This window comes from Martes martes (genome assembly GCF_963455335.1).
Source record: "Martes martes genome assembly, chromosome: 3".
NCBI lineage: Eukaryota > Metazoa > Chordata > Mammalia > Carnivora > Mustelidae > Martes > Martes martes.
The window spans coordinates 172568493-172592601 of record NC_137890.1 but is presented as its reverse complement, the minus strand read 5'-3'; the positions used below and the strand labels follow the sequence as shown (position 1 = coordinate 172592601).

Below are 24109 nucleotides of genomic sequence, written 5' to 3'. Positions count from 1 at the left end.
AAGTTGATGCAGCTGAGGTCGAAGAGTTTGCTGCCTGTGTGCTCCTCAAGGATTTTGATGGATTCCTGTCTCACATTGAGGTCATCTTTCATCCATTTTGCCTCTATTTTTTAGTATGGTGTAAGGAAATGGTCCAGTTCCATTCTTCTGTATGGGGCTGTCCAATTTTCCCATACCATTTGTTGAAGAGACGATCTTTTTTTCCATTGGATATTTTCTCTTGCTTTGTTGACGATTAGCCGACCATAGAGTTGAGGGTCCATTTCTGAGTTTTCTATTCTGTTCCATTGATATGTGTCTGTTTGTGTGCCAGTACCATACTGTCTTGAGGATTACAGCTTTGTAATAGAGCCTCAAGTCCAGAATTGTGATGCCACAAACAGAGGAGCATAGGGAAAAGGAGGGGAAAAATAAAATGAGACAAAATCAGAGAGGGAGACAAATCATAAGAGGAAACAAACTGAGGGCTGCTTGAGGGGAGAGGGGGTGAGGTATGGGATAATTGGGTGATGGACATTAGGGAGGGCACATGATATAATGAGCACTGAGTATTTTTTACAACTGATGAATCACTGAACTCTATCTCTGAAATGAATAATACACTATATGTTAATTAATTGAATTTAAATATAATAATAAAAGAAGACAAGATGACTAAATGTAAGATATCTTGGATGGGATCTTAGAACAGATATTAGAAGAATCTTGGGGAGCCTGGGTAACTCAGTCAGTTAAGGGTCTGACTCTTGGTTTTGGCCCAGGTTATAATCTCAGGGTGGTGAGATAGAGCCCTGCATTATATCCATGCTCAGCACCAAGTCTGATTGTCCATCTCCCTCTCCCTGCTTGTACTCTTTTTCTCTCTCTCCAAAAAGTAAATAAAATGAAAAGAAAAACCTTAATGAAATTAGAATGCAATATGGACATTGCTAATAATAATTATCAATATTGTCTCATTGTGTCAAACACACTGTGGTAATGCATGATGTTAGCAATGGGAATAAGGCTCTGGTGTACAAGAACTCTATTACATTTCAGCTTTTATGTAAATCTTATACTATTCTAAATAAGTATATTTAAAACTTTCATAACCCATTTAGCATCCAAGAATAGATATACATTTTTTACTTTTTTTTCCCAGCCAGGCATTTCATGAGCACTAATCTATAGGTTACAATTTATTATCTGCTATTTTCTATTAATAAAGGAATGTTACTACTCAGTCATAGTAGGAAAAATGTGTGTATCCGTATATAATTAAACAGATGGTTTTTGTGTTAGTATAATCACATACAGTGAGGGATGAGAGAACTCTTTAAGGTTGAGTTTTTAATTCAAGCCTATTGTTCAGGAAATATAGGTAAATTATATGTCACCAAACTAACAAATGTTCTTAATTATAAAACATGTTTAATAAAACAAGGAGTGTCTGTGGGCGGAAAATGAGCTAAGAGTTTTAGGAAAAACAAGTCTCTTCATATTTTACTTCCCAACTAATACTTTCCTCATCTTTTATAAATAGAAAGATGAATTAAGTTGTTGTGAAGTAATTTCAACAGAGGAGAAACTTCTCTCAAAGTAGAGTACTGAATAATTATCATTCAAAGTGTACAATAAGTATTCTTGATTCAGGAAATGATGCTGTGAAATAAATGTTTCAGATGCTTATTTATAATGGATACCTAATAATCACCCATGGAATTGGATTTAAACTTAAAATTACATTTTTCTTTTGTTGCAATTCATGTTTCAAAATTTTTAATACATAGGAATTAATCCTAGAGGTTAATATTTTTATATCTTGCTGTTGATATTTAAACATTGCATTTTGTTTTGTCCTTTTTGGGTCATTTTGTATATAACCCTATATCTTTTGATTTTATTTTCTAGATTTCTGGGCTTCAAGCAACACTGAAGCATATGGAAATAGGGCATAATTACCATGCTTCGGAAACTAGAGGTAAAAGTAAAATGTGGTAAAACTAATTTAATATTGGTTGGTGATTTTTAAATCTTATCAGTGTTCCAAATGTTAGAGATATTTAAAAGTAAATAAATGATATGGTAACTATTTCATAAATTAAAATGTTAATGAAAAGATCAAGAGGGAGTATAGATACAGTACTATATAGATTAATTTTAATATGAGTAAACTATAATGGGAGGACTTCTGTTTGTGGCCATGTTGGAGTATGTGGTACCAGACTAACCTTCATTCAGTAAAAAAAAATCTCTATAAGCTGTCAATAAGGCAGCTACTTTTAGGCATTGGAAAATAGCACAAGTCACAGAAGGCAAGTGACAGAAGGAAAATTTTAAAGTTGAGATCCACCATCACTATGGCTTTTTGCCTGTGTTCCAAACCAAATTCCATGGAAATGGAGGTCAAGAAGAGCATGCCAGTCCTGATGAACTGAAAAGGCAAAGATAATAGTTGACAGTTGTCAAAGTGACTAAAATCTGTAGGAAAATGCACCAGATAAAAGGGTGCTGCAACGGGCACCTGGGTGGCTCAGTGGGTTAAAGCCTCTGCCTTCAGCTTGGGTCATGATCCCGGGGTCCTGGGATCGAGCCCCACATCGGGCTCCCTGCTCAGCAGGGAGCCTGCTTCCCCCTCTCTCTCTGCCTGCCTCTCTGCCTACTTGTGATCTCTCTCTGTCAAATGAATAAATAAAATCTTTAAAAAAAAAAAAAAGGGTGCTGCAATGAGCAGTGGTCCAGTTTGTGAGGAAGTTTACTATGAGTTCTTAGTTGGTATCTAGGCTATACATGTAGACTACCAGAGACCTACTAGAAAGAGAAGATTTTATAGGGTTTAGAGGGGAACGGGGATACTAGAAGTCAGAGATGGGAGACATTGGAGTTCTGTCCATGACTGGAATGGAGAGACCTCATTAACATCTTGGTAACACGTATTAACATTTAATATAATCATATTAACGTAACACTTGTCCTGCCCTATAAAACCAAAAAACAAAGTTTACATAGAATTTCTAGGGAAGGGGGCACCTGGGTGGCTCAGTGGGTTAAAGTCTCTGCCTTCGACTCAGGTCATGATCTCAGGGTCCTGGGATCGGGCCCCACATCAGGCTCTCTGCTCAGCAGGGAGCCTGCTTCCCTCCCCCTCTCTGTCTGCCTTTCTGCCTGCTTGTGATCTCTCTGTGTGTGTCAAATAAATAAATAAAATCTTAAAAAAAAAAAAAAGAATTTCTAGGGAAGACAAATTGGAGTTCGAATCTCGCCAAGTTAGAGAGCCTTGGGAAAAATTTAGGGCTTTGCGTGGATCCACTTTAACAAAGCATAAAATTAAGCCTAGAATTTCAAGGTGATCATCAAAAAAATTAAACTGCCTGCTAGAATAAAAATCAATATCCTGTAAAGGAAGACAGTTGGCCAGAGTCTTTATAATCTATTATCTATACTGTGGAGTATGTAATTAAAATTTTCTGTACATGTTACAGAAACAGGAAAAAGTGACCCACAATCAAGATAAAAATCAGTAAATGGAAACCTACACTGAGATGGCCCAGGTGTTGAATTTAGCAGTTAAAAATGCCAGAGCAGCTATTTTGAATATGACCAAGGACTTAAAGAAAAATATGACATTAATTAAGGAGATAAGGAATCTTAGGAGATACACAGAAACAAAAAAAGGAAGTTGAAATTCTATTACTGAGAAATATGGTAGCTTAAATGAAAATTTTATAGTTCAGAACAGATTGGAGATGGCAGAAATGTCAGTGAATTTAAGAGACATCAATTAAAATATAGTCTGAAGAAGAAATGAGAAAAAAAGCAAGATCTGTGATGTTTTGAAGTGGCTTTTGGTCAAAAGGAATAAATTTTGACACAACACAAAGAAATAAATTCTTTTAATTACATAATCCCAAATACCTGAATAAAATGAATTCCTTAAATTCCATACTGAATAATTTTATGATTTTTATAAATATGCATTCTAGTGTTAGATATGGGACTTGCTGTACCTTTTCCTAAGCTTCTGGTTTTAGCATTTGGCTGTGTCATGTCAGACTGTCTCATCTCCCTGATTGTCTGATCAACTTGGAACCTTACTTAGCCAAGAACTCTAATTTGAAGAGAAGTTGATTTATTGGTGAACTGGTTGTCTCTCATAAATATTGTCATCCTTCATGATATGAATTAACTCCCCCTCCATTTGCTTATTTTAGTTTAATTTTTTAAAACTCTGTCAACCTGTTATCCATCCAAAAGTCTATCCATTTATTTTAGGTAGAGGTTGGTATGGCAGTAGAGATTCTTAAAATTTAATATTATTCACTCTGTACTTAGGGAACAATGAGTTGATCATCATTTACTCTGAATTTTGGGAAAAAGACAAAATTAATTGTTATTCAATCCAAATTTAGAGATAAGACAAAAATTGAACTGATTTGGAGTAATCAAATAATTACCAAAGTGATATGCCTATTTTAGAAATTTTTAAAATGATAAACTTTATTTTTAAAATTATCCATACTTGTACTACCCAGAGAGAATATTATTAATACTATAGTACTGAACTTTCTCACCTAAAAAAGGTTTTTAATTCTACATTTATTCTTGTATGGTATGTAGAATAATAGAAAAATTCCTAGGAGAAAGTATGAATAGTGAATTATTATTGATTAGATATTTAAAGGGACAATTTTGTACTATTTTTCTTTGTTATGAAATATAATATATATCAAATATTTACAAGAAACTATACAGAAACACTTTAATATTATGTATTTTGAGATAAAATCAGTTTTTGTACAAATTACTTAATTTCAAATAAGTTTATGAATATGCTGATTTTGATGTTTGTGTTATTAACATATTACTTTGCTTTCTTATAAGGTCACAATTTGAATGCAATAGTTCCCATTTCCAAAACAGGTTTAAAAGATATGTATAATTGTATTTTAATATATCTTATAACTTATGATAGGAGATTTTGAATTCAGGATGAACAGCTAGAAATTGGAAGTGTTAGATGAAGTGAAAAACAACTGTGAAAGCTGACTTCAGACGTTCATACAGGAAAAAGATGTCATATGGAGTAAAGCAAAGTATTCCATAAGGTTTTTAGCTTAATAAATTGCTGCTTTTAAAGTTGGCATTAGTTGCTGCTCAGAATTGCATTATAAGATACCAATTTCATATGACTATATGGAATATATGGCCTAGGTTAGAAAATAAAATTAAAGTAAAAATAAAGTAAATTTAAAGAAAAACCTCTTCCCCTTTACCTCTATTTGCCTTTTTCTGAATTACAATTATATATGTGCTTGATTTCCTCATTTTGGCTTACATGTGATCTAATCTCTTAGATATTTTCTGTTTAGCCCTCTGGGCCAAATTGTGAATAATCTCTTCAAAACCTTTTTCAATTAAATAATTCTCTTTTCAGCTGGGTTTAATCTGCAAGAGAGTTAATGACTCTTATAGGTGCTTATGTATTTATTTTGTTAAATCAATATATTCATGCATTTAAAATTTTATTTTTTATTTATTTATTTTTTATTATGTTCAGTTAACCAACATATAGTTCATCATTAGTTTTTGATGTAGTGTTCAATGATTTATCAGTTGCTCATGACACCCAGTGCTCACGCCCATCACTCAGTTGCCCCATTGCCCTTCCCTCCCCCCATCCTCAACCCTCAGTTTGTTTCTCTGGAGTCAAGAGTCTGTCATGGTTTGCCTCCCTCTCTGATTTCTTCCCACTCAGTTTTCCCACCCTTCCCCTATTGTCTTCTAGATTTGCACAGTTTTTTTTTTTTTTTTTTAAAGATTTTATTTATGTATTTGTCAGAGAGAGAGAGAGAGAGAGAGAGAGAGCGCGAGCACAGGCAGAGGCAGAGGGAGAAGCAGGCTCCCCGCCAAGCAAGGAGCCCGATGTGGGACTCGATCCCAGGACGCCGGGATCACGACCCGAGCCGAAGGCAGCCGCTCAACCACAGTTTTGATGTTTACTGAAGGGCCTGAACATATTCAATTAACATTGATTCAATGAGTATGTACATACATAAGGAATCGTTAAAGGATGAAATATAGCACTGGAGGTACAATAGACAAAATTTCTATAAATGCAAAAGTGTTTATTTGATGTTTGCTTCATTTCTCTTAAAAAATTGTACTTTCTTTAAGATGTTGATTGTGCCCAATTAAAATCTGGGAAACTGCACAGCACCAATCAATAATATAGGCCTGTCATTAATAAGCATTAGGTGTGATAAACATAAAGATGCTATGATAGAGACATGGAATTCACTAGGATATTACTAAACATTAAGAAGCACTATGTGGAATTTGAGAATTATATGCGCTTAACCATGAATGTCATACAGACTTTAATGTCTGAGCCTCTTATTTGTTCTATAAATCCTTATGCAAGTGAAAGTGATGTTTATCTGATGGAGAATGGAAATCATGTTTGTACTTGCTACATCAAGAAACAATTGAGAAGTGTTATTTCTCTGCTAATTCCACATGTATTCTGCAGTGTTTATTCTTATGTTTTGGTTATAAGTGTTGAATATTTTCCAAAACATGATTAAGTGTGAACTTTTGTAATTTCATTTTGTTGTGGGAAAACTACATATACTTATAAACCAAGGATTTCTTAGTTTTTGACTTTGATTTATTATCCTTAACATTTTGTTTGTTTGCTTCTCGATTTTTATTTCTCTTATGAAGTGGTGCTTAGTCATGTTTTGCATGCTACCTGAGATCTGCTCATGTTCTTATTTTAGAACTACCTGCTGGAATCCTGGGTTTCTCTACTGCTTTCTCATTGCTTCCCCTATAGATATTATTGTATATATTTTTCTCATATATAAAGGAGAACAACAGGTAGTGACCTTGATGGGGTTATCGACAGGATTTTATGAAATTATACATGCAAATTGTTTAAACCAGTGGCTGTTATGTAGTAAAAAAATCAATGAGGCATAAATGCTAATTATTATTATTTTAAATTATTATCATTATCAGGATGTCACTGTTGGTTGTTGAAAAGGAGATGATAATAAGAGAGAACTGGTAGTAAAAATTTTTCATTAATGGAAGTGAAAATTTTTCTTAAATTAAAATGTATTGTTGCCTTTCCCCCACACTTTGACTTCCCAGATGCTGTGGGGCTCTAACTTTTAGCACCATTCAGGGAGGATAGGTAGTCTGGACACCCAAGTGTTTGAAGTCTTCTAAGTACTTTCATGTAGAACTGTGTTATCCAATATTCTGTTTTAGTGTTATTGTCAGGGTTATTTTGGAGATTTTCTCCTACGTCTGAAACTGGTACTGAATAGGAAAAATCAGATTGGTAAGAATCTAAATGCAAGCTATAGGCTTCCTTGCCTTTATTACCTTAGAATCTTTGAGAATGTGAACTCATCAAGAAATTTTTGTGTTTATCTTTTCTCTATTACAAATCTAGTGTTATATTTAGAACATTTAGTTATTTCTTTTATTTCAGAGTTAATCATTATAATTTTAGTAGTTATTTGCATTTAGTTTCCTGTTTAGAAATAAAAGAAGAAATTATGTATACCTAAGTAGGTATATGTATGTGGAATGATGTGTAAAAGAAAGACCTTCCCTGTCACTTTTATTTTCCCCTCAGGTGGTTTTAGTAGGATTGTTCTTTATGTTCAGGAGAGTTTGGAGACTAATGTTACAACCCATTGGAATATTACCTAATGTTTTCCTTTCTGTTTTTCTCAACATTGGGAACCATAAAGAATAATATTTTATTAATACAATATTCTTTTAAAAATCCATTGTTTATTCAATTCCACTTGGGAAGTTTTGTCATTGCTTATCATTCTCTCCTTGACCCTTTTCAACTTTACTTGTATACACCTTAAACCTCATGACAGGAATTGGGTATAATGTAATGCGAGATTGGCTGCTATGATCTCTGACTGGTTCATCATGCCATTTCACTGATCTTGCAGTAATGACACCCTGAATTTTGGGGAAATAAATTTGATACCTCACTTTAGCATTTTGTCATATTTTAATATTATTAGTTTAATACTTTTAAAATACATGTATCATTATGACTTTGGCTTTCATATGTTTGGCTAAAGTTATATTTATTATGGAGAAATAGTATAGATACTAAGAATAAATTGTTATCTTGTAGTTCCTAATTCTGAAAAAGAAAATGCACCAGAAGGTCCTACTCAGAAAGGTCTTCGTGAAGCCAGGGAAAAAAACAAATGTAAAACAAGGATAGAAGATAATAAAAAGGTATGACTTTTTGTTCTTATTTCCATTAATTCTTGCTTAACTCTCAGATATGCAGATCCATGAATTCATATGGTAACATTATTTTATTGGAAGAGGAATTAAGAGGTTATATTTTCCAAGCCCCTTGGTTTATAGATAAACATGGATGTCCTCAAATGTTGACTAATATGTGAGGGAAATACTCTTATTGGTGGCAGAAACAACTTAGTGAATCAGGCTGCTACCTACCCCAACTTAATCACAGGCATGTGTGCTCACTTACTCAATTTTCTGCTTACTCTTTCCGAAAAAAGTAACTCCCACATCATCCCTTTCTTTTTTCATAGTATAACTTTAAACTGTTCTTAGTTTTCTTTAAAAGTAGAATGGGAAGAATTATGGCCCATTTAAGAATCTCCTTATATCTGAGTACCTTTGCTTTGCAATCAGGCTGGTATTTAAATACTTACATAATGATGAAAGAAAATGTGGCATTAAAATGTGTAGTCAGGGCCACCTGAGTGGCTCAGTGGGTTAAGCCTCTGCCTTTGGCTCGGGTCATGATCTCAGGGTCCTGGGATCGAGCCCCACATCAGGCTCTCTGCTCAATGGGGAGCCTGCTTCCTCCTCTGTCTTTGCCTGCCTCTCTGCATACTTGTGATCTCTGTCTGTCAAATAAATAAATAAAATCTTAAAAAAATAAATAAAATGTGTGGTCAGAGATCAAAAATGAGGAAGAGAAAAAAGCACATAAAACTGTAAGAGGTTTAATTTCTTGTTATGAAATTTGCATGAATGTCTATATGAGGTAATGAATTTTCTTACAAAGTACGTGTTGTTACCTTTAAGTTCTAAAATAGCTGATATTTATTTACAAATGAAAATACTTAAAATTATAATATTTAGTAGTAGTAATTCTATAAGGACAATAGATTTTTATGAATTAGAATAATGTAATAAACCTTTTATTTAGCTAATAATATCAATAAAGTTTTTTCTTCAAAGGTATGCATTAGAATCCAGCATTATACATTATATTGAATAAACTACAGAGTAAACAATTTTAGGTTATACTTGGGCTTTGGCAATTACTTTGTAATATTCAGATTAGTATTTTACTCTTCCTCTATTATCATTATTAACTTAAGATTTATGGTGTTTGGGGTCGATCTTTTTTTGTCAGCCTGCCTCTAGCTTCCCTGTGCCAGTGGTCTCCCATCAGGATGGATCTTCTGTTCTTGCCACCTTAAAGCTTTACCGCTCCTCTGTTTCTAAGTCTCTGACAAATGCAGGCAGTGGTTGTGGCTCACTCTCTTGCTGTCAACAAGTAGTTCTTGTTCTCATTTGGGAATAGAGGAGCATATAAATCACCCCAAATCGGGGCGCCTGCGTGGCTCAGTGGGTTAAAGCCTCTGCCTTTGGCTCAGATCATGATTCCAGGGTCCTGGGATCGAGCCCCGTGTCGGGCTTTCTGCTCCACAGGGAGTCTGCTTCTCTTCCTCTCTCTCTGCCTGCCTCTCTGCCTCCTTGTGATCTCTCTCTCTGTCAAATAAATAAATAAAATCTTAAAAAAAAAAATCACCCCAAATAAAGAAAAGAAATCAGAGTTAAGGATTTTCTGTGTGATGGTGGCGATTGTCATTAGGAACATTTTCATCATCTTATGGCATAGACATTCTCTTTAAGGTAGCAAGTCATTCTTAGGAATGATTTGTTGATTCATTCATTAAGTGTTTACGGCTTATAAGACTTTACATTAGTAATGCAAAGTTGGCTTTTTGTGTGGCAAAAAGCTACTAAAATATAGGATAAACATATTTAATATTTATGCATAGTATATTTTTTTCAGTACATTAAAATATTTAACATAATACCTACAACATGATAGAAAAATTTGTGCCTTACAAAAATGATTAAGTACAGAATAAAGTGAATTCCTCCCCCTTACCAAGTAATCACTTTTATTAATATTTCTCTTTTAATTTTTTTTTCCTGCAAGTTTGTACACTTTCACCGACATCTCCCCAATGTCCCCACCCTCCAGCTCCTGGTAATCACCATTTTACTCTTTGCTTCTATGAGTTTTTGCTTTTTTGATTCACACATATAAATGCTATCATATAGTATTTATTTTTCTCTGACTTATTTCATTTAGCATGATATTCTCAAGGCCCATCAGTGTTGTCACAAATGGCAGAATGTCCTTCTCTCTCACAACTGAATGCTAATCCATTGTGTGTGTCTGTGTGTGTGTGTGTATACACATCACATCTTGTTTATTTATTCATCCATTGACATATGGTTAGTTTGTTTCTGTGTTTTGGCTATTATAAATAATGCTGTAATCAAAAGGGAATGCAGATATCTTTTGGAGATCTCGTTTTCATTTCCTTTTGATATATATTCAGAAATGGAATTGCTGGACCATATAGTAGTGCTATTTTTATTTTTTTGAGGAACTCTCATACTATTTTCTATAGTGGTTATACCAGCTTACATTCCCATCAACAGTGCACAAGGGTTCCCTTTTCTCCACATCCTTACTGACAATTGTTATGCATTGTCTTTTTGATAATAGCCATTGTAACAGGTATGAGAGGATATCGCATTGTGGTTTTGATCTCCATTTTCCTGACGATTAATGATGTTAAGAATCTTTACATGTACCTGTTGGCTATTTGTATGTATTCTTTGGAAAATATTTATTTCATTCCCTTGCCCATATTTTAATTGGATTATGTTTTTTTTTGTATTACTGAGCTGTGTGAGTTCTTTATATATTTAGATATTTATCCTTTATTAGATAGGTGGCTTGCAAATATTTTCTTCTATTCAATATGTCCTTTTCATTTTGTTGATTGTTTCTTTTGCTGCACAGAGGTTTTTTGGATATAATCTCATTTGATTTTTGCTTTTGTTTCTTGTGCTTTTGGTGTCATATCCAAAAAATCATTGACAAGATCAGGATCAAGAAGTTTTTTTCTTATGTTTTCTCCAGGAGTTTTATGCTGTCAGGTCTGATGGTTAATCAGTTTTGAGTTAGTTTTTGTGACTGGTGTAAGATAGGTATACAATTTAATTTTTCTGTATGTGATTATCCAGTTTTCTTAAAACCATTTATTAAACAGACTGTGCTTTCCCCATTGGAATTTCTTGGCTCCCTTGTCAAATGCTAGTTGACCGTGTATATGGGAGTTTATTTTTGCACTCTTCTGTTCCTTTGGTCTGTGTGTCTGTTTTTATGTCAGTACTATACTGTTTTGATTACTGTAGCTTTGTAGTATAGTTTGAAAATCAAAATTGTGATACTGCCTCCAGCTTTGTTCTTTTTTCTTGGGATTGCTTTGGCTATTTGGGGTGTTTTGCAGTTTTATACAAATTTTAGGATTTTTTAAAAATTATTTTTATTAACATAGAATGTATTATTTGCCCCAGGGGTACAGGTCTGTGGATAATCAGGCTAACACACTTCACAGCACTCACCATATCACATACTCTCCCCAATGTCCATAACCCAACCACCCTTTCCATACGCCCCTCCCCCACAACCCTCAGTTTGTTTTGTGAGATTAAGAGTCCCTTATGGTTTGTCTCCCATCCAATCCCATCTTGTTTCATTTTCTCCTTTGCTGCCTCCCAAGCCCCCCACTCTGCCTCTCAAATTCCTCATATCAGGGAGATCATATGATAATTGTCTTTTTCTGATTGACTTATTTCGCTCTGCATAATATCCTCTGGTTCCATCCATGTCATTGCAAATGGCAAGATTTCATTTCTTTTGATGGCTGCATAGTATTCCATTTTATGTATATATACCACATCTTTATCCATTTATCTGTTGATGGACATCTAGGTTCTTTTCATAGTTTGGGTATTGTGGACATTGCGCTATAAACACTAGGATGCACGTGCCCCTTCGGATCACTACATTTGCATCTTTAGGGTTAATACCCAGAAGTGCGATTGCTGGGTCGTAGGGTAGCTCTATTTTCAACTTTTTGAGGAACCTCCATGCTGTTTTCCAGAGTGGCTGCACCAGTTTGCCTTCCCACCAATAGTGTAAGATGGTTCCTCTTTCTCCTCATCCTCTCCAACATCTGTCATTTCCAGACTTGTCAATTCTAGCCATTCTGACTGGTGTGAGGGGATGTCTCATTGTGGTTTTGATTTGTATTTCCCTGATGCTGAGTGATGTTGAACATTTTTTCATGTGTCTGTTGGCCATCTGGATGTCTTCTTTGCACAAATGTCTGTTCATGGCTTCTGCCCTTTTCTTGATTGGATTATTGGTTCTTTGGGTGTTGAGTTTGGTAAGCTCTTTACAGATTTTGCATATTAGCCCTTTATCTGATATGTCATTTGCAAATATCTTCTTCCATTCTGTCAATTGTCTTTTGGTTTTGTTGACTGTTTCCTTTGCTGTACAAAAGCTTTTGATCTTGATGAAGTCCCAATAGTTCATTTTTAGCCTTGCATCCCTTGCCTTTGGTGATGTTTCTTGGAAGAAGTTACTGAGGCTGAGGTCGAAGAGGTTGCTGCCTGTGTTCTCCTCAAGGATTTTGATGGATTCCCATCTCACGTTGAGGTCTTTCATCCATTTTGAGTCTATTTTTGTGTGTGGTGTAAGGAAATGATAGGGTTTCATTCTTCTGCATGTGGCTGTCCAATTTTCCCAACACCATTTGTTGAAGAGACAGTTTTTTTTCCTTTGGGCAATCTTTCCTGCTCTGTCGAAGATCAGTTGACCATAGCATTGAGGGACCATTTCTGGGCTCTCAGTTCTGTTCCGTTGATCTGTGTGTCTGTTTTTATGCCAGTACCATACTGTCTTGATGATGACAGCTTTGTAATAGAGCTTGAAGTCTGGAATTGTGATGCCACCAACTTTGGCTTTCTTTTTCAACATTTCTTCTGGCTATTCAGGGTCTTTTCTGGTTCCATATAAATTTTAGGATTATTTATTCCATTTCTTTGGAAAAAATTGATGGTATTTGATAGGGATTGTGTTAAATGTGTAGATTATTTTAGGTAGCATAGAGATTTTCACAATATTTGTTCTTCCAATCCATGAGCCTGGAACGCTTTTCCATTTCTCTGTGTCTTCCTCAATTTCTTTCATGAGTATTTTATAGTTTTCTGAGTACAGATTATTTGGTTCTTTGGTTAGGTTTATTCCTAGGTATCTTATGGTTTTGGGTGCAATTGTAAATGGGATCAACTCCTCAATTTCTCTTTCTTCTGTCTTGCTGTTGGTATATAGAAATGCAACTGATTCCTGTGCCTTGATTTTGTATCCTGACACTTTACAGAATTCCTGTATGAGTTCTAGCAGTTTTGGAGTGGAGTCTTTGGGTTTTCCACATAAAGTATCATATGTGTAAAAGAATGAAAGTCAACCTTTCTCTTACACCATACACAAAGATAAATTCTGCTCTGATTTTTCTCTTCTCCTGCTGGGTTTAGCCTTTCTTTCCTGTTCTTTCTCCAGTTCCTTTAGGTGTGGGGTTAGGTTGTTTACATGAGACCTTTCTTATTTGTTGTGCAAGCCTTGTATTGCTATATACTTTCCTCTGAGGACTGCCTTTGCAGTCCTGTCCCAAAGATTTTGAACAGTTGTGTTTTCATTTTCATTTGTTTCCATGAATTTTTAAAATTCTTCGTTAATTTCCTGGTTGACCCCTTCAGTCTTTAGTAGGATGTTCTTTAGTCTCCATGTATTTGGGTTCTTTCCAGTTTTCCTCTTGTGATTGAGTTCTAGTTTCAGAACGTTGTGGTCTGAAAATATGCAGGCAATGATCCCAAGCTTTGGTACTGGTTTAGACCTGATTTATGACCCAGGATGTGATCTATTCTGGAGAATGTTCCATGTGGACTAGAGAAGAATGTGCATTCTGTTGCTTTGGGATGCAGTGTTCTGAATATACCTGTGATGTCCATCTGCTCCAGTGTGTCATTTAAAGCCTTTATTTCCTTGCTGATCTTTGGCTTAGGTGACCTCTCCATTTCAGTGAGGGGGGTGTTAAAGTCCCCTAGTAGTATTGTATTATTGTTGATGTGTTTCTTTGATTTTGTTATTGATTAGTGTATATAATTGGCTGGTCCCATGTTAGGGGCATAGATATTTAAAATTGTTAGATCTTCTTGTTGGACATATCCTTTAAGTATGATATAGTGTCCTTCCTCATCTCCTAGTATAGTCTTTGGCTTAAAACCTAATTGATCTGATATAATTTTTTTTTTGATGTCCATGACAATGGTAAATTGTTTTCTACCCCCTCAGTTTAAATCTGGTGGTGTCTAAAATGAGTTTGGCTCTAAAATGAGTTTCTTGCAGACAGTATATTGATAGGTCTTGTTTTTGTATCCATTCTGATACCCTGTGTCTTTTTATTCTGGGCATTTAGCCCATTTACATTCAGGGGAACTATTGGAAGATATGAATTTAGTGCCATTGTATTGCCTGTAAAGTGACTGTTACTATATATTGTCTCTGTTCCTTTCTGGTCTGTTACTTTTAGGGTCTCTCTTTGCTTAGAGGACCCCTTTCAGTATTTCCTGTAGGGCTGGTTTGGTGTTTGCAATTTCTTTTAGTTTAGGTTTGTCCTGTAAGCTTTTTATCTGACAACCTACCTGCATATAGAATTCTTGCCTGCATATTTTTCTTGTTTAGTGCCCTGAATATATCATGCCAGTTCTTTCTGGCCTGACAGGGTCTCTGTGGATAGGTCTGCTTCCAATCTAATATTCCTACCATTGTATGTTACAGACCTCTTGTCCCAAGCTCCTTTCAGGGTTTTCTCTTTGTCTCTGAGACCTGTAAGTTTTGCTATTAGATGACAGGCCATTGACCTATTTTTATTGATTTTGAGGGGGGTTCTCTGTGCCTCCTGGGTTTTTTTACTTGTTTCCTTCCACAAATTAGGGAAGTTCTGGGGTATAATTTGCTCCAGTATACCTTTTCCTCTTTGTTTCTTTCTTCTTCTGGGATCCCAATTATTCTAATATTGTTTCATCTTATGGTATCACTTATCTCTTGAACTTTACCCTCATGGTCCAATCATTGTTTATCTCTCTTCTTCTCAGCTCTTTATTCTCCCTCATTTTGTCTTCTATATCATTAATTCTCTCTTCTGCCCCATTTATCTTAGTAGTAAGAGCCTCCAGTTTTGATTGCATCTCATTAATAGCTTTTTGATTTCAACTTGGTTAGATTTTAGTTCTTTTATTTCTCCAGAAAGGGATTCTGTAGTATCTTCCATGCTTTTTTGGAACCCAGCTAGCACCTTGATAATCATCATTCTGAATTCTAGGTCTGACATATTACTAATGTCTGTATTGATTAGGTCCCTAGCATTTGGTACTGCTTCTTGTTCTTTTTTTGAGGTGAGATTTTCTGCCTTGTCATTTTGTCCAGAGAAGAATAGATGAATGAGAGAACAAAACTCTAAAAGAGTAATGACGATCCTAGAAAAATATACACTAATTAAATCAGAGGAGAACTGAAACCGAGGGGAGAAGAAAGAAAAAAATAATATGATTAGACTGGTGGGTAGAACAGAGCCACACACTTGATTTTGGTTATATTTTGATCTGTTAGAAGAAACTGCCTCCCAAAAAGAAAAAGAAAGGAAAACTTATAGGTATACAAAATACAAAAATAAGGATAAATATGATGAAGCAATGTTATATGAATGTGAAGATGAAAATTAAAAAAGATTTTAAAATAAAGAATTGATAAGATAAGCAGTTGGTTGAATAAAGAAAAATAAAAGAATGTGATCAGAGGCAGACTAGAACAAAGCTGTACTCTAGACTTAGGGTATATTTTGATCTGTTAGAAGAACCTGTATCCCAAAATTTTAAAGAACGAGAAACTTATATGTATACAAAAAATAAGGTAGAATACAATGAAGGGTTTGAATATGAGTATGAATTTGAATATGAGTATGAAAATGAAAATTAAAAAAGATTTTTAAAAGGTATTGATAAGATGAAATAGGTTAAAATAGGAAAGAGGAAAATTAAAAAAAATAATGAAAATTTAAGAAATTTAACTTTGAAAGACTAAAGAATCATGTCAAAATAAGCTATGAATTCTCTGTGTTATAGTCCCCTAGCACTGGTTGCAGTTCTCATTGATTGGTAAACTTCGTCTTTTCTGGATGTTCTTGCTGATCTTTTGTGGGATGAGCCTGTTGTATTGATTCTCAAGTGTCTTTGCCTGAGGCGGAAATTCACCGCCCTTGTTGGGGCCAGGGTAAGCAATCTGCTCGGGGTTTCTCTCAATAGCTTTTTTTTTTTTTTTTTATAATTTTATTTATTTATTTGACAGAGGAAAGATCACAAGTAGGCAGAGAGGCAGGCAGAGAGAGAGGAGGAAGCAGGCTCCCTGCTGAGCAGAGAACCCGATGTGGGGCTCAATCCCAGGACCCTGAGATCATGACCTGAGCCGAAGGCAGAGGCTTTAACCCACTGAGCCACCCAGGCACCCCTCTCTCAATAGCTTTTTTTCCCTGAAAGCTTTCTGTACAGATTTGGAGTATGAGAATGAAGATGGCGACCTCCCAATCTCCAGCCCCAGAGGAGTCAAGAGCTCCCCCTCCGCAGTGAGACCTCAGGGAAAAGCATTCAGTCACGACTTTCTCCCTGGTCTCTGGCTGCACTCCGAGCTCGCCTAGCCTGGAACAGAGTGTTTCTATCTCTGGCATGTGGTCCTTTTTCAAGTCTCTAAATCCAGCAGATTCCTGCAGTGTGCTTTCATGCCACTAGTCCTGGTAGAGGAAGGGGGGGTGTTTTCCCCAGATCTTCACTTGTGGGGTCCCTGCTCGAAGAGTAGTGGCCTGACTTTGCCTCAGATTATGGTTTATGATAACCCCAAGCTGAGAGCCCTCTTGTAAGCTCTGTCATTGCAGCTGGCTTCCCCATTCTGATACCTGGTGCTGTGCCACACTCAGGCATCCCCAGTCTTTCTGTGACTCCTGAAGGTCCTGAGACTACACTGACTCAGCAAGTATTTCACTCCCCATTGAGCCAATGGAGTGACATCCCTCCATGGAGCAGACTTCTAAAAGTTCTGATTTTGCTCTCTGCTGCTCTACCACTTGCTGGGTGCTGGCCCCTGACCCCGTGGTCTCTTCGCATTTATTGCCTTGAATTCACTTCTTCACACATCCTACCTTCTAGAAAGTGGTCCATTTTCTTTTCATAGAACTGTAGCTATTCTTCTCTTTGATCTGTTGAGTTTGTAGGTGTTCAGAATGGTTTGGTAACTATCTAGCTGAATTCCTGGGACCAGACAGAATTTAGGTCTACTACTCCTCTGCCATTTTGCTCACCACCCCTCCCACTAAAACCTGGAAACTCTTCTTGGAACTCAGAATAAATTAATTTTCTCTAAAATCTGTGTTATAATTAGAGTTGGTTTTCCCAAAGTGAGTTTCCTAATTTATAATAACTTCTTTGCTGATGATTTTCAAACATTCATATTACCATATCGTAGCTTTATAGTAATAATTTAGCTATAGGAATTTCCATTTTGAACTATTACCATTACCTCAAGATTAACATGACTTAATTTACAAAACTCATCTTATTTCCCAAATAGGCTAATTTCTTCATTTTTGAAATGGTTTTTAATAGTATCCACATTCTACAATTCATTCAGTTCAAAATTATGGCATCATCTTTGATCCTGTCCTTCTGGTGTCTCCCACTGTTTCATTAGTGTTATTCTCACATTACTTGACAAGTTCTGAGTTTTATATGGGGATGGAGGTGGGGAGTCGAGAACTAGGAATTAAAATCTCGTTGGAAAGAATCTAAGAAACTTATCTAGAAGTTTGACTAGGAGAACAAATTTACTTAATTTAAATGTTTATTTTGGTTGGATTTGGGGGATTTGATGGGGGTTATGAGAGACTTCTTTTAAAACCACCCTGAAACAATCAATTTCATTGCTTCTTTTTCCTTTTAGTTTTCCTTCCCACCCTTCTAAAACTAGTCTTCATGGACCATCTTAGCAGCCCTCTAGATTGTCCTCCAGTAGTCTGCTCTGTGTGGCATTAAATATTTCTTTCTGAAGCTTGCCACTTACTATATACTGGTCTTCTTTAGACAATTGTACTTTTTTACTTCTTAAACTAGTTAAGTATTTGGCTTCCTGATATACCATATTAATTACTTTATATAGTTCTATAAAATTATAAAATTACTTCTATAAAGTTGAGTTAATATGAGATTGTATTTGGGGCAACTGCCTGGCTCAATCAGTGGAGCCTGTGACACTTAATCTCTGGGTTGTGAGTTTTAGTCCCACGTTGGGTATAAAGATTACTTACAAATAAAATCTTTTAAAAAATGAGATGATATTTTAGAGCTTATTCTTATGGTTTAATACAATTTCTTTTTGAATTAAGGAAACAATTTGAGTCAATGCTAGGAAAGCAGTTTTCTCTTGTCTTTTAAAAGGTAATTAGTTACTAAAATTGTCAATGGGTTAGTTTTTATAAAGATAGCTATACAGTATAAAATAATTTCCTTCTATCTATAAAATATATTTTACTCCAAAGGAATTAAGAGCCATTATACAATTAATTGGATACTTTGCAAACACGTAAGTCACAGTTAAGAGAAAAATTACTATTTTACTGAGACTTCGAATGATTATTATACATGCAAAACTTTCAATGTGCCAAAGTACTTATTAAAGAGAAGCAGAAGGGAATAATTCTATGTAGATTTTAATAGTTTTGAAAGGTAATATTTATGTGTAGAATTTATTTTTCATTGTAGAAGGAAAAACAGAGTTGTATGACATCTACTAAAGTTGAAATCTGTTGTTTTAATGACTTCCTGAAGCTCACAAATACAATTTTTATATATTACAATTTTTACGTATCAAAAACTTACTACTTACCTTGTGTCTTGAACTATGTATTCAGTAATCATGCAGGAAAAATGAAAATAAAACAAAACAAAAATAATACAATTAAAGTATTTTAAGAAAGTGAGGAGTAAATTAAGAAAGATTAGAAACTGCTACCTTGCTCCTTCTAACTTTTTACTACTTGATTTAGTGCTTATTCACGTTTGGATTGGAGTATAGACATTCTTTTCTAAATGACAAAATCCTATTTAGGTTATTATGCTTCTACATGAAAAAGGATTTATGTTTCTGCTGGAAACCCTGTTTCAAGATATTTCAAAGATATGAAAAACATAAATATTCTTCAGATGGATAGGAACAGAGGCTATGCTGAAGAGGATATATAAACATTACAATACATACGATAAGATTTAAAAATATTTTATAACTTTAATGTTCAAAGTTAAGAGAAATTCTTGTTATATTTTGGAAAATAGTCATATTATCTTCTTATTTAAAGAAATTTAAACATTTTATTGAAAGAGTAATTTGAAAACCTTTGCTAAAATTTTTTAGATTATTTACCCTGGCAACAGCTGGTTTAGCCACACTTATTTCAAGCTTATTATAAAAAAAATCTTTAGTTAAGCTTAACTGTTTCCATTAAAATAGCTTTTAATTTCAGTTAACATTTTATTACCTCATTTTTTAATCATTTAATTTTATAAGTTTATTAATCAATAATACATGTTATATATAAATAGCTTTTCATAACTACCAATGCAGCTATTAAACTACTTTCTTATAAGATATGGATGAGTTTTCATATTTTCCTATTTATCTTAACTTCTTTTACATCTTCAGAAATGAGAGCTATATCTATATATCTCTCTATATATATCTTTTGCTAAGGGAACAAAAGAGATATTTTTTAGCCTTAATTTAGTACTTTCATAACTATCCTCATACAAGTTAACTACTATAATCCTTTTTCCTTCAGCATGGCATCTATTAACATAGTGTAACATATACTTTGGCAGGAATGTTTTAGATTATGAATTATTTTGAAGCCTAATCTATATCTGAAATTCAGGTCTACCATTATATTACTGGTACAAACCTGGGCTAATTACTTAACTTCTGTGGTTCCATCTCCATAAACTGGGAAGAATACTATGTGCATCAAAGGGTTTTTGTCATGATGCAATAATATATTATGTGTAATAGAGCTAGCACAGTACCTATTACAAAATTGATACTTATACAAATATAGTGTTTTGGTAGAAAATATTATTTACCAAAGGTAAATAATATTTAGTTGTTAATACTGTTTTATTCTTTATGTTTAATATGATGTTGGTAACTCTGAATAGAAGTCTGTTAAAGACTTCCAAATTCATTCCTTTTAAGCATTTTTCTCACTTCATTATATAATGACCGGAATAATTTTGAAGTGGCTTTCTATGATTATCAATGTGGTTTCCCTAATTCAGATTATATACAGAGATATGGACATCAGAGCATGATGATGGCTAGTTCTGATCTGTTGTTTGCATATTTCCTGTTACATATTTGAAAGTGCTGGTATAGCCATCAAGATTGTACAACTCTCAACTTCTTTAGGAGATATTCTGTATTTTGATTCACTTAGTTAAAAATGATCTTGATTCATCTTTATCATGACATCCATCAATGATTATATAAAATAGATTACAGTTTATTAAATATAATGATAAATGTTAAAAGGAGAGAAAGGGTTTGTTTAGCTCTGATATGACGTTGTATCTCATCTTGTGTTAGTCCATACTGGGCATGCTAATGGTGCACTTCAAGAGCAGTTAGATGCACTTACATGCAGATACTTTGTATTAATTAGAGTAAGTCTGGTTGCATCTTGCATATTGCTATACAGTAGTATTGTTATTTTTTTGCCTAAGCATCATTTTGACTCCAGCATTAATCAAGGATCTGGTTGATATTTTGCTAGTAATTGTGAATCTTACATTAGGATGTTTAAATCAATTTGTCAGACATAAAGTTGCTAAAAAAAGAAATTAGTTTTGCATTTTCTTTAGAGTTTGAAAATGTGGGAGGTATTAAAAATTCTATAACCATGTGCAAATGGGAATTTAAATGCCTATAACTTGATAATGTTGAATGTCTTCAGCAGTTGAAATAATTCATTAAAAATGCCTGAGGAAATATATTAATCAAAATATTTATTCATAATACATGCCATGTTAAATACATAAGGATTAAGACAACTTTATAATTCTGAGTAGAAAATCAAATAAATAGGAATACATTATTGCTAAATATATTCTGTTTATATAAGTAGAAATAAATATGAATCAGAATAAAGGCAATTAAGAAATACTAATTATTCTTAGGTTTTTAACTATACTTTTTATTTTGAATTATGCATAAGCATGGACAATTTTGAAAATACAAAAATGAGATTGCAATGGAAACATGCTTGGGATTTTACATTTTGTAAACTTCAGTTGATATCTGTATTGTCTATTTTTAAAAGTAATACTTTATGAAGAATTGTGTACTTGTGGATTAAATATTCCACAATTAAAAGAATAAATATGTTCAAGTAATATTTATTTAATTTAAATATATTGTGTGTATATTTGGTTATAAATATATACTATTATATGTTTATATATATAATTATATATTATAAATATATATAAATAACATAAATGTAAGTTACACACTATTAATCTTCTGCAACTTGGTTTTTTATTTGGTATTTGTTGGTAAGATTCTTCCATGTTGCCATATGTAGCTGTATTTTGTTCCACAATATTTACTTTTCCGTCCTATTAATAACACATACTAAATTTGTTTCTAATGTCTCGGTCTAATAAACAATGCTTCCATGAATATTCTTGTATATCTCCAAGTGCCTGTATACAAGACTTTCTGTTGGATACTAATATAGGAATGGAATTTCTGTGTTATTAGGGATGAGGATTTTACTGTATAGTGTTATATTCTTTTCCAAATAAGATGAACATGTTAACAAACCCACACACAGAGTTTCTATTACTCTTTCCTTTCCAGCACTTGGTATTGCCAATGTTCTTAATTTTTGTAAATCTAATTAGTAAAATACATTACCTATTGGGTCTTAATTTTTTTGATTAATAGTTAAGTTGAACATACTCTCTATTATTTTTGGGCTATTCATAAATTTAATAGTTAAATCAATTTATCAGACATAAAGTTGCTAAAAAAGGAAATTAGTTTTGCATTTTCTTTAGAGTTTGAAAATGTGGGAGGTATTAAAAATTCTATAACCATGTGCAAATGGGAATTTTAATGCCTATAACTTGATAATGTTGAATGTCTTCAGCAGTTGAAATCATTCATTAAAAATGCCTGAGGAAATATATTAATCAAAATATTCATAATACTTAATATTTTATTCAAAATAAATAGTATAGTTAAAAACATAAGAATAATTAGTATTTCTTAATTGCTTTTATTCTGATTCATATTTATTTCTATTTATAAAAACAATATATTTGGCAATAATGTATTCCTATTTGATTTTCTACTCAGAATTATGAAGTTAGCTTCTGTGAAATGTCATGTCATAAATTTTGACTTTTTCAATTAGGTAGTTGCTCTTTTTAAGTATATTTGCAATATTTCTTAGATAATAATTCCTTGACCAGTCATATGAATGCAGATATCTTGTCCCAGATGATGACTTGTATTTATTTCTTCATTGTGTTTCTTAATGAATAGTACTCCATTTTGCCATGCTTTATATCTTAAATATATGCAATTTTATTAAAAAAACACAGAAAGTTCTTTATTTTAATGTAGTCAAATTTACTAATACTTTCTTTTATGGAAGAATTATTGACAATGCTTAAGAGATCCTTTCCTATTCCAAGCTCAGAATTCTGTGCTTGTACATTTCTTTTATTTCCATATTGTTTATTTTTTCCCTTTACCAGATATTTTAGTGAATAATTACTCAACACATAGACACTCTATTATATTAACACAATATAATTATTTAAATCAAGAGTTCAATATTTAGGGGTGCTGGGGTGATGCCGACAGTTAAGTGTCAGACTCTTGGTTTTGGCTCAGGCTGTGATCTCATGGTTGTGAAATAGAGCCCTGCATGGAGGTCAGTCTCCACATTCAGCGTGGAATCTGCTTGAGATTCTCTCCCTGTCCCTCTGCGCCCCCCCCACTCATGTTCTCTTTCTAAAATAAATAAATAAATCTTTAAAAAAATCAAAATTTGTACAATACTATGATTTAATCTGTAGAATTTATTTAAATTTCACTGTGTTCCACCAATATCTCTGTAATTTTTTTAGACTAACCTTTTTATTTTGAGATAGTTGTAGAATTGTGTGCACTTGTAAGAAATAATAAAGAGATCCTGTACACTTTTCTTTTTTTTTTTTTTTTTTAAAGATTTTATTTATTTATTTGACAGACAGAGATCACAAGTAGACAGAGAGGCAGGCAGAGAGAGGAAGGGAAGCAGGCTCCCGGCTGAGCAGAGAGCCCGATGCGGGGCTCGATCCCAGGACTCTGGGATCATGACCTGAGCCGAAGGCAGAGGCTTTAACCCACTGAGCCACCCAGGTGCCCCTCCTGTACACTTTTCTATAGCTTTCTTCCAGTGGTAACATCTTGAAAAAAGAAAATACAATATCACAATCTGGATATGGACATTGATACAATCAAAGTATGGGACAGTTCCACCACCACAAGGTTCTTGGTGTTGCCCTTTTATAATCACACTGTTTCCCTCCACCTTACTCCCTCTAATTCCCAACCCTCGACAACCGCTAATGTGTTCTTCATCTTTAAACTTTTGTTATTTCAAGTTTGTTATTTAAATGTAATCATATGGCATTTTACTTTTGGGAGTTGACTTTTACACTCAGCATAATTCCATTGAGATTCATCCAAGCTATTGCATAGATCAATACTTTTTCCTTTCCTTATTGCTAAGTAGTT

At 33.9% G+C, this 24109-nt stretch overlaps 1 protein-coding gene across 2 annotated transcripts in view; it reads left to right on the top strand.

Moving 5' to 3' along the window:
• SPAG16 (sperm associated antigen 16) overlaps positions 1 to 24109 on the top strand; it is a gene marked incomplete at both ends in the record, with an annotated part of 1046083 nt that overhangs the window by 58379 nt on the left and 963595 nt on the right. For both annotated transcript variants that reach the window (XM_080799476.1, XM_080799475.1), the window contains 2 exons: positions 1891 to 1960; positions 8153 to 8259. In XM_080799476.1, coding sequence (XP_080655602.1) covers positions 1891 to 1960; positions 8153 to 8259 — 177 coding nt within the window. The remainder of the gene's footprint in view (positions 1 to 1890; positions 1961 to 8152; positions 8260 to 24109) is intronic.